At 45.6% G+C, this 11,849-nt stretch overlaps 1 protein-coding gene across 1 annotated transcript in view; it reads right to left on the bottom strand.

Moving 5' to 3' along the window:
* Positions 1–11,849, bottom strand: part of MED17 (mediator complex subunit 17) — an 18,340-nt gene extending 6,491 nt beyond the window's left edge. The window contains exons 1-8 of the mRNA XM_026706856.2: positions 11,580–11,849; positions 9,989–10,155; positions 8,879–9,098; positions 7,209–7,345; positions 7,026–7,110; positions 4,978–5,130; positions 4,026–4,156; positions 1,278–1,462 (exon numbers count right to left, since the gene is read on the bottom strand). Coding sequence (XP_026562641.1) covers positions 1,278–1,462; positions 4,026–4,156; positions 4,978–5,130; positions 7,026–7,110; positions 7,209–7,345; positions 8,879–9,098; positions 9,989–10,155; positions 11,580–11,820 — 1,319 coding nt within the window. The 5' untranslated portion in view covers positions 11,821–11,849. The remainder of the gene's footprint in view (positions 1–1,277; positions 1,463–4,025; positions 4,157–4,977; positions 5,131–7,025; positions 7,111–7,208; positions 7,346–8,878; positions 9,099–9,988; positions 10,156–11,579) is intronic.

The following is an 11,849-nucleotide window of genomic DNA, read 5'->3' as shown; positions in this document are numbered from 1 at the left end:
TGATAAAAATAGGCTCACCAACATGATTGCCTGCGATGAGTGTTATGGCACAAGAAGAAGGGAGGCAGGTTTCCCACGTGACTATTTGAAGTTACAGCATTGAAAAAAAAACAAGTGGTGGTTCTCACACTTATGGACTGCTGCATCGTCCCCATGATCACATGATCAGAACTGGCAACTGGCATGTATTGATGACAGTTCCACTGTGCTGGGGTCATGGGATCACCGTTTGTAACTTTCCTAGCTGGCTTCCGACAAGCAGGTCAGTGTGGGAAGGGAGCAAGTTTCACTTAACGACCACAAGATTCACTTAACAATTACCGTTTGTAACACCCATTAATGTAGTCCCAACCAACCTGGGTTTGGCCAAGGAATCCGAATGGCTTGCTGTATGCTAGAAGATGAACGGTTGTCTGCGACAACTGGCCACTCACAAACCCCTATTTCCATGATGGCGAACCTGTGGCCTGCAGAGCCATTTGTGCCAGTATATGAGCCACAGGCTAACTTACCTCATTGCGCATGCGCACGCCTCACAGCTGATTTTTTGGCTGGTTTGAGGCCCTTTTCGGCCTCCCAGAGGCTTGAAAAAAGCCTCTTCAGGTTTGCAGGACGAATAATAGGCCCGTTTCATCACATCACTTCCTGTAATACTGGAAGTGACGAAAGGGGCCTATTATTTGCCTCCAAAGCCTGCAGAGGCTTTTTTCAAAGCCTGTGGGAGGCCGAAAAAGGCCTCAAACCAGCAAAAAATCAGCTGTGAGGCACAGCGCAGGTAAGGGGGCAGTGGGGGGGATTGCGCGTGCATGCATAGGGGGTGTGAGGGGGGCGTGTGCATTGCGTTCTGGGTGCTGGCACATGAACGCGCACATAATTTTTGGCACAGGAGCTTAAAAAGGTTACCCACCACTGCCCTATTGATTTCCCAGCCAGGGAGGGGCTGGCTAGCACCTGTGTCTGCCTTTCCCTGAGAGCCGGCTTATTGTTTTCCTTTGCTCTCCTCTCCTTTCTTCTATACACATATGCACATGTGGGATGGGCCCCATCTGTTCCTCCCCCTTAATCAGTTCAGGCCCTGAAGACAGCTTCCTCTCCACCTGGGGGAGGATGGAAGGCCACAAGGCCTGCCTCTGTCTCCAATGTGGTTTCCTTATCAGAGCTTTCCAAAGGCTCCGAAGCTGTCCCAGTCTCCCGCTCAACTTTCTCCTTGTCTGACTCTGCTGTTAGCTCTGCTGGCAGCCGACGGGCCCCAACAGGCGGGGGGAGGGGCTACTTACGTGCGTCTCAGAAAGATGTGCTTCGCCTGCTTTATGATCTTCTCCAGAAGCCCCTCACTGGGTTGCAAGGAGCTGATTTCATTTTTATCAAAAGCCTGAGGTCCTGCCAGCCTCATTCTTTTGTGGCCGAAAGGAGCGCTCGCTGGATGAGGCATCATGTTGCTGCTCAGGGTTTGCTTGTGAAACTGTGGGAGGAAAAAGCAAGGTATATACAATATACAACATTCAATGTACAATGTTCATACAACATTAACTCGCTTTTACCATAAACCAATGGTGGCTAACCTTTTTCAGCTCGCATGCCTAAAATTGCACGTGCACTACATGCGCGACCTCCCCGCGCGACCTCCCCATGCGACGCATCTCTGCACATGCACACGAGCCCCCCGCGCACCTGTGAGCCTCTGCACATGTGTGCATGTCTTCTGCGCATGTACGCCAGGTAGCAATAGCACTTATATACCACTTTATAGTGCTTTACAGCCCCCTCTAAGCAGTTTTAGAGTCAGCCTATTGCCCCCAACAATCTGGGTCCTCATTTTGCCCACCTCGGAAGGATGGAAGGCTGAGTCAACCTTGAGCCTGGTGAGATTTGAACTGCCAAATTGCAGGCAGCCAGCAGGCAGCAGAAGTAGCCTGCAGTACTGCACCACAGAGGCGCACCCAACAATCAGCTGTCGGGCAGGTGGCGCACACGCATGCAGTGGGGCTCTTCCGGGCGACCATCATATGCCAGCAGGTTGCCATAGGTTCGCCATCATGGCCATAGACGAAGTAGGCCAGAATTTCCATCACTAAACAAGGCACTTGTAAAGTAGTCTGTTTTAACAGAACAGCAAATCCTCCCAAGCCCTGGATATTCTGATATATACAGGTGGCCCTCGACTTACGATCACAACTGAGCCCAAAACTTATGTTGCTAAGTGAGAAATTTGCTAAACAATAGTTTCCCCCCATTTGAAGAATTGGTTAAGTGAATCACTGCAGTTGTTAAATTAGTGAACGCCGTTGTTGAGTGGGATCTAGCTTCCCCATTGGCTTTGCTTCTCAGTAGGTCGCAAAAGGGGATCAAACGATCCCGGGACGTTGCAACCGTCATAAATATGAATCAGATGTCAAACCCCAAACGTAAACCACATAATCATGGGGATTCTGCGAGGGGCCCAAATATGAAAAATGGTCATGAGTCACTTTTTTGGGTGCAGTTGTAACTTTGAACGGTCACTAAAGGAACTGTTGTAAGTTGAGGACTACCTGTATTATACCTACTGGGGAGGGGCATTGCTCAGAGGGAGATCAATGGACTGCCAATGAACTGAAGGTCCAAATGCAAATTGCTAGGAAATTCCTGGAAGATTAGCACTCCCATAACCATCCATCCATAGACACAGAGAGGTAAACCACATATACACACCATTCAAAAAGAAATCCTCTTCAGCAGCCAACACTCAGATGAGCAGGTATTAACAGGATGCAAACAATCGGGCAGAAAACAATGTCCTAATCAAAGAACTACCAAGGAGGAAAGCCAACCCATACCAACTCTGTCAGGGCAAGCTACCGCTTGTCCTCGAGTTACAATCACAATTGAACCCAAAATTTCTGTTGCTAAGCAAGACAGTTGCTAAGTGAGCTTTGCCCCATTTTACGACCTTCGTTGTTTACATCAAAGAATTACGGCGGCTTTTTCTGGATGACCCATAGGGTTTGCTTAATGACTGCCACAATAAATGTCATAAAATTGGGGTTGTGTAAGTCAAGGGGAGTTACTACTGTCATGACTTACGCTGGAAATTCCATGCTCCATTGTGGTCATAAATAGAGGATAAACCTGTATATGCAAAATGTTCCAGGATGTTAATCTCTGGACTTGATCCTTAAAGAGATAAGGATAATTGGTATTCAGAACCTTTTCTCTGAAGGGCAGCGCTCGGTTCTTCTACCCACACAAAGGAACATTCTGCATTGCAAGAATCCTGGGCTTCCCACAGGACAAAGCAATTTTGGCTTCTTCTAAATGTTGGTTTTCTGGGCTGCTCCTCAATTGCTCACTGCCCTGGGATCTCTACTGAGGACTTGGCTCATCGCTCAGATATAGCAATAGCACTTATATACCGCTTTTCAGGGCTTTACAGCCCTCTCCAAGCGGTTTACAGAGTCAGCCTATGGCCGCCAACAATCTGACTCCTCATTTTACCCACCTCGGAAGGATGGAAGGCTGAGTCAACCTCGAGCCTGGTAAGATTTGAACTGCCAAATTGCTGGCAGCCGGCAGGCAGCAGAAGTAACCTGTAATACTACAGTCTAACCACTGTGCCACCGTGGCTCATATGTTGATGTTCCTTGCCGCTCCATTCTAAATTCTGCCAATCTACTGCTGAGCCTGTTGTGGGATTTTCCTAGGTTTTTCTTTTTTCTTCCTTTAGATTTACTGATACCATCATGAATTCAGTTGTAGTCAAAGCTCTTTTAAAAGGGCCAACTCATAAATCCTTCAATAATGGGGTCCTTAAGGAGACACAAAGGCATAAGCTGCTGCCACACACTCCTCCTCCTACGTCCAATCTCACAGCTGACATAAAAACAGGTTGCTCCGAGGTCATGCTATGTTCAGCACCTACAAGATGTTCCGCTTTTAGGAACATGCTGAACATGAAATATTTCTGTACCCCTAAAAGCTTCACAAGACATTCAGTGAAAGAAGGGGAGAATCTGAACTCAAAACTCCGCTGGAGTTAAGTTGTTTACCTCTCTGATTAGTTGGTGCAGATTATGCTCCAGAACATAAAGATGATCCTCTGGGCCCTGTTTCTCAGAATTAGATTTTTGAGATTTCTTGTCTTCTGAGGAGTGACACAAGGAAATGCAGAGCTGCAATCCTAAAAAAAAATGAAAAGCAAAAATGCGTACGTCTCTGGGTGTGAGCTGCATGTTGTAGTGTTATTACATTCTGGTTGTCTATACATGGCCATTGATTTCTTAAATATAAAGGTAAATGTAGGTAGGAGGTAGGTGGGAAGGAAGGAAGGGAAGGAGGAAGGGAAGGGAAGGAAGGAAAGGGAAGGAGGGAGGAAAGGAAGGGAAGGGAGAGAAGGAAGGAAACGAACGCAGGAGGGAGGGAAGGGAGAGAGGGAAGGAAGGAAAGGAAAGGGAGGAGAGGAAGGGAGGAAGGAAGGAAAGGAAGGAGGGAGAAAAGGAAGAAGGAAGGGGGAAGGAAGGAAAGAAAAGGGTTGGACAGGGAAGGAAGGAAAGGGAAGGAGGGAGGAAAGGGAGAAGGGGAGGGAGGGAAGGAAGCAAAGGAAAGGGAGGACAGGGAAGGGAAGGAAGGAAGGAAAGGGAAGGAGGAGGGAGGAAAGGAAGAAGGGAAGGGAGGGAGGGAAGGAAAGGGAGGGGAGGGAGGGAGGGAGGAAGAGGGAAGAGAGGGAGGGAAGGAAGGAAGGAAGGAAAGGGAAGGAAAGGGTAGGAAGGGAGGCAGGGATGGAAGGATGGATCAATAGTTTGGTTAAAATCAGTCCATGTCATGTACCTGCGTCATCCGTACCTACATGGACAGAAACAGTAGCACTGAGGAGCCAGAATAATGGAGATAAACTTGAACTAAATAAAATGCTTCAAACGCACTTCAAACGGAATCTTGTCTATCCCTTCAAACAAACAAGGGGATCCATTTCACCGTTTTTCATACTATCTGATATCTCACCTGGGAAGGGCTGGGAAATGATTTGGTTCTTCACCACCACGTGAGGAACTTGCGATTTGATTTGCACGGCTTCCCGAGAAAGCTGAGCAAAGATTTCTTTACACAATAGGACGTTCTGGGCGGTCTCCAGCTTGGTTTGCCAGTGCAGAGCCCCTGAATAAGAGAATCCTTGTTATGTACAAATCAGTACAAACAGAAAATGAACCTGACAGCTGGGGAACTCTGGGAGTGGAAGTCTGCAAGTCTTACAATTGGCTAGGTTGGAGACCCACTCTGTAAAAGCACTGTGGAGAGATAAGATAAGTCTGTTGCTATAGTTTAAACAGGACATGCTTCCAAAGCAATTCCTGATTTCTAATCTGGTCTTTGCACTTTGACCCCGGGGGATATAAGCATTCATAAGCATTGGCACCTTCAAGGTATTTGCAAAAAATGTTTTAAAAGAGGGAAGAAAGATGACAATATACTTTTTTTCCCCCTGTCCACTAAAGCAAAATGTGTTCTTTTTGCTTGCAATTATAACATTCTTGTTCAAATTAGCGTACAAAACATTTTTCAATATCCCCAAAGCAGTAGAGCAGAGGTCCCCAAACTTGGCAACTTTAAGACTTGTGGACTTCAACTCCTAGAATTCTCCAGTCAGTCCACAAGTCTTAAAGTTGCCAAGTTTGGGGACCCCTGCAGTATAGTCCTCAACTTACAACCATTTTGCTTAGCGAACACTCAAAATCACAACGGACCCTGGCTTATAACTGTTGCAGCATCCCCACAGTCGCACGAATATAATTTGGGTGTTTGGCAACTGGCATGTATTCACCATTGTTGCAGTGTCTCAGGCTTACGAGACTGCCACTTGTGACCCTCGCACCTGACTTCTGACAAGCAACGCCAACAGGGAGAGCTGGATTTGCTCGGTGACCATAGGATTCACTGAACGACTGCAGTGATTTGCTGACCCGTGGCAGAAAGGTAATAAAATTGGCTATCTCTATGGAGAGTCTCAGTCATCCAGGTCATGGTTGTCCCAAAGGTGCTTTTTTCAAGAGGCCACTGGACTTTTTCTTTGAAGATGTTTCGCTTCTCACCCAAGAAGCTTCTTCAGCTCTGACTGGATGGTGGGGAATGGAAGGATTTATACTCCTTGCAGACAAAGCTGGTCATTTGCATCCTTTTCAGTGAGTCCTTGAGTCCATTTGGAGGTTTAGCTGTGTCCTCAGAGTAGTGCATATGGGTGTGGAGCCTTCTTGGAACTGTTGAAAGAACTCTGTTGTAGACTGGAGATAGAGGATGTCGTATCCCTCCACTTCTATTAAGAAAGGGCTGTTCAAAGGCTACTGGACTTTGGTTCCCCCCTCCACTTTATTTTTTCAAAGAATGGATGGCTGAGGCTATCCAGACATTTCGCTAGGCACTTTGGGATGAAAACCTTTCGAACGGTGCAGGAGGAATGAGCGGATTTCCAGAAACGAATTGCAGACTACAGGAACCATTTGCGCTTCAGTTTGAGATGCTGACAACACAGACTCATCCCCAACAGCCTACGCCTGTACTCAACAGTGAAAGGACACAGGGCAGAAAGCATCTCCCCAAAAGCAGAGCTCCACACCGTATGCACACCTTTCAGCGGCTCCAAGGCGGCGCCACACCCATAGGCACTACTTGAGTGATCCTGAATTCACAGATAAACCTCCAGGTGGCCTCAACAACTCTCTAGAAGAACGCAAATGACTTGCTATCTGCAAGGAGTATAAATCCTTCCATTCCCCACCATCCAGCCAGAGCTGAAGAAGCTTCTTGGATGAGAAGCGAAACGTCTTCAAAGAAAAACGGGCGGGCGGGCGGGGGGGGGATGACACCCAAAAAAGTCCAGTTGCCTCCTGAAAAAGCATTTTGGGACAAAATTGGCTATGACTCATTTAACAGCTGACTTGCTTAGTAATGGTAATTCTAATCCCAATTTGTGATTGTAAATTGAGGGCTACTTGTACGGCACCTTTTTCAAAGTATGCTTCTTTGAAATATAACAATGAACGTTCTGAAACAATTACCTGGCTTAGATTTCATGATAGGTTTTTTAAACAGATTGACTATCCCAAGGTCCCCTATATCTGGTGCTTGTTTCTGAATAGATACCTAAACATTTAAAAAAAACAACACACAATTTTAGGTTCTGTTTCCTTCTTCTAGGCATTTTAAGCAAACCAATGCACGAACAGATAACTTTGACAAACCTTAATATAGGCAGACCCTTCCAAGTCACTTGGAATCTGAACAGCGAGAGGGCAGTAATCATCGGGAATCTTTTTATCCAGATCAATGTCGGTGTTTTTTATGACCTCAAACGTGCCATGATGAGGAAAGAGAGACCCTTTATAAAGGAGACAAGCTGCATCAGTCATTTATATTTTACATCATGCAGATCTGAAATATGCAGTACGTGTTTGCACCTGTGTGCATGTAATACTGCAGGCATCATTTTTAAAGCATCAAATACCGCTTCGAAGAAATTTGCCTTGGATCAAAGCAACTCCATATAATCTCAAAAGCAGGGGTGTCAAACTTGATTTCATTGAGGGCAGCATCAGGGTTGTGCTTGACCCGGGGGTTGGGGTGTGTGTGGCCAGGGTGGGCATGGCCAGCTCAATGTCACTCATGTTGGGAGGCACCTGTGGTGGCCTGAGTTCTCTGCCAGCGAAAACGGGCTCCTGAGCTCCATTTTCGGCTGCAAGAGCCTCCTGCAACCCTTGGCCAGTGAAAACGGAGCTGAGGAGGGCCATGCATGGCTCTCACAAGCTCCATTTTCACTGGCAGAGGCACTGCAGGGTTGGTCCTTCGCTGTTTCCAGAGCGGCCCCACAGGCCAGATCTAAACACCCCTGCAGACCAGATCCGGCCCATGGGCCTTGAGTTTGACACCCCTGCTCTAAAGGGATGAGGAAATATTAATTAAGCAACACTATAATCAGAGCAAAACATATTGGTTTTTACTTTCATCGTTTATATTACAATAAAGCTGAATTTAAAGCTATTTTTTTGCATGCATGCACCCACATTATCTCCATCAACAGTTAGAGTATCTTTGATATGTACAGACAGTCCCTGACTTAAAAACAGTTCATTTAGTGATCGCTTGAAGTTAAGAGTTAGAGGCACTGAAAAACGGGACTCATGTTTTTTACACTTACGACCACTGCAGCATCCTCGTGATCATGTGATCATCTCTCTCTCTCTCTCTCTCTCTCTCTCTCTCTCTCTCTCTGAGGTTTTTGCAGGTATTTGTATGCGGATCTTTGGTTATTCGGGTTTTCTCCCATGTAGAATTGGAAGTATCTAGGCGACATTTCGATGAAGTCTCATTCATCATCTTCAGGCTTGTGTCTTCAGCTTTGTGCTTCTCAGAGTAATGTGCTTCTCAGAGTAATTACTCTGAGAAGCACAAAGCTGGAGACACAAGCCTGAAGATGATGAATGAGACTTCATCGAAACGTCACCTAAATACTCCCAATTCTACGCGGGAGAAAACCTGAATAACCAAAGATACACACACACACACACACACACACACACACACTTTTCACTACCTGTATTATATATATAAATAAAATACAGTATTATATATTATATTACAGTATTATATAATATTACAGTATTAAATAATACTTTATTATATATATATTATATATTATATTATATATGTATTATATATGTATATATAATATAGAAGAATAATACAGAATAACAGAATTGGAAGGGATTTGGAGGTCTTCTAATCTCCTGCTCAGGCAGGAAACCCTACATACCATTTCAAAGAAATGGTTGTCTAATAATGACCAACTGGTTACCCAAATGGTTGTTCAGCACCGTAACCAATGCCACACAAATTATGCCCTGCTGGGGTTCACCTGCACTCTTGTAGCTCAAATCTCCAAGGATTTTATCTCCCACTTTCCTCAGCTTCCAGTGCTGCCTCAGCCTGAGCAGTTCTGAGTTGAAATCTCTTTGCCGCTTATTTTCTTGGTTTTCCGCAACTGATTTAGACAACCTTTCTGCTCCTTTCAGAAGAATCTGGGCTGCTCCAGCTAAGGACTTTTTCTTGGACATCAGCTGCAAAACTTGAGGGTTCTAGAAATGAAGAAAGAACTCAAATCAATTTAAAATGCAATCTTCCCTGTCGGATAACAGACTGAAAGGATATTTCTACATGAATGCAAATGGCTGAAGTAATCTGACGTAATTTATTTAATACAGCAATATGAAACCAGATGCCTCCAGATGTTTTTGACCATCAAAGGCAACTTCCATGGCTAATGGCTGTGGCATTTGTTGCCCCCAAACAGAAAATCACAAAATCATCCAGCCCCGATTTAGCATATATAATAATACTTTACTGTCATTGTACATATATACACAGTATACCCATACAACGAAATTCACATGACACCCAGAGACCAGGCCCAACACGCACACACATGACAATCCCCAAACACACACCCTACCCGCCAAAATTCCCAACCCTCTAAAAACACACAAGTATCCAACAACAGACCAAGTAATACTATTCAACAGCTCACTGATGGTGGTCCTTAAGTTCATTGTTAAGTGTAATTACAGCTCTGGGATAAAAACTGCTCAGAAAACATGCGGTCCGAGTTTTAATTGTTCTGTATCTTCCGCCAGATCTGTATCTGGAGTGAGGATCCTTGTTTACTGGTATCATAATAATTATAGTACAGTAGTACCGTTTAAATTTATATGCTGCCTGAGTCCCGATGACTCTGGGTGATTACAAATAAAAAGTGTTTAAAACCAGGACTGACCCCTTCAAAAACAATAGAGACAATGCATGAATATGGGAAGTAGGGGGAAAATGGACAGAAACCAACCCAATAAATCCATACAGCCCAAAGAGGGGATTTCAGCCATACTTTGGAAAGTGTAATTCTCTTTACAAGCCAAGATGAAAAACTTGGAACAAATATTTGAACACAAGAAAGAGAAATTATGCCTCGTACCTGCTTTTGAGTAAATGGTTCTTGTACAACTGGGTCCAGAGTCATAAACTTTTTATCTCTGACTATGCTGAGGACATCATAAAGCACACACATCTCCGTCAAAGCACTCCTTATGTTATTCCTCACTGAATCCCAAGGCCAGAGAGAAGGCTGGAATTTTATCAGGCCTGAAAAACAAGAATAGAAGAATGAAGTTATGGAGAGGATTTTTCCCCCAACTTCCGAGCGTTGAGATCTCCTCGTGGTGTCCCATCCACATGTACAAACTCAGGTTCAGCTGCTACCAATCCTTGCAGAATCCCAGTTCCTCCAAAAAGACTCCCTTGGGGTAGCTCTGAAAGGCAACATACGCTGTCCACCCTCAAGTCAGAATTCAAGCAAATGGCTAAAAAATAATAATCCTATAATTAATTGAAATTAGGGAGGCTACTCCTAAACAAGATCATGGAACATCTGGTTTCAACCTGAGATGGCCTTGTTAAGTGCCTTCATGCAATGTTTTTGTAGAGTTATGGAAGTCTCCCCCGACTTCCGATTGTTGAGGTCTCTTAGTGGTCTCCCATCCACACGCACAAATTCGGGTCCAACTTCTACCCACCCTGGCAGAATCTCAGTTCCTCCAAAAAGGAACTCTGAAAGGCAACATACACTGTCCATCCTCCGGTCAGGATTAAAGCCACAGTGGCGCAGTGGTTAGAGTGTTATACTGCAGGCTACTTCTGTTGACTGACCGCTGCCTGCAATTTGGCAGTTCGAATCCCACCATGCTCAAGGTTGACTCAGCCGTCCATCCTTCTGAGGTGGGTAAAATGAGAACCCAGATTGTTGGAAGCAATATACGCTGACTTTGTAAACTGCTTAGAGAGGGCTGTGAAGTTCTGTAAAGCGGTATATAAGTCTAAGTGCTATTGCTCAGGCAGGAAGTCAGTTTGCATTATTCCTTTCTCCCCCACGGAAAGTCCTTCTGATTCAAAGTGGAGGCTAATGGGCACCTTTAGAACACCCAGCAGGAAACACAGAGTTTTGATTTTTCTGCTACTGTTTGGTTAAGATATAGGCCCAAGGTGTAAAAGCAACTCTGGCCCCTTTACAACCAGAATTGACGGGTTGACTCAGCCTTCCAAGATCAGTAAAATGAGGACCCAAAATTGATGGGGGGGCAATAAGCTGACTCTGTAAACTGCTTAAGAGAGGGCTGTAAAGCGCTATGTAAGTCTAAGTGCTATTGCTATTTAAACCTACCCCCAGTCGTTTCCTTTTTAAAACCCACCCAGGGTCATCTGGGAGGTGGGTGGCTAAAAAAATAATCCTATAATTAATTGAAATTAGGGAGGCTATTCCTAAACAAGCTCAGGGAAATACGCTTTTAAGCCCGAGATAGCCTTACTGAATACCTCCATGCGTTATTTTTGAAGAGTTAGGGAAGTTTCTTTAAACAAAAAAGAAAAAACTTCCCAGCGCTGAGATCTCCTGGTGGTCTCCCATCCAAGTATCGACCAAAAAAAAACCCCCGCTTAGCTTCCTTTGCCAAGGGACGTCCTCCCATTCCCCAACCCTCCCCTTCGAGGAAGCTTCTCCTGCTTCTCCCCACCTTCCTCCTCCTCTTCCTCGTCCCCGCCGGGCCATTCGCGACTCTCGCCGGCCGGGACGGGCTCGTCCTCTTCGGAACCGGAGCTGCCTTGGCTGAAATCGATACGCTGCGCCAGGCGGGCCAGGTTCTGCGACATGGACAGCGGCTGCAGGTACGTCTCGCTCCCGTCGAGGCCGACCTCCTGCACATGTTTCTCGCAGGCCGACTCGATGCTGATCCGCACCGCCTGGAGACCCGACATCTTCCTCCCTCGGCGGCTCGGCAGCCTCC

The sequence above is a fragment of the Pseudonaja textilis genome, chromosome 7, assembly GCF_049901715.1.
Source record: "Pseudonaja textilis isolate UNSWEBS1 chromosome 7, rPseTex1.2, whole genome shotgun sequence".
Classification (NCBI taxonomy): domain Eukaryota; kingdom Metazoa; phylum Chordata; class Lepidosauria; order Squamata; family Elapidae; genus Pseudonaja; species Pseudonaja textilis.
Note: the sequence above shows the minus strand (reverse complement) of the source record. Positions and strands in the feature narration are given on the sequence as shown.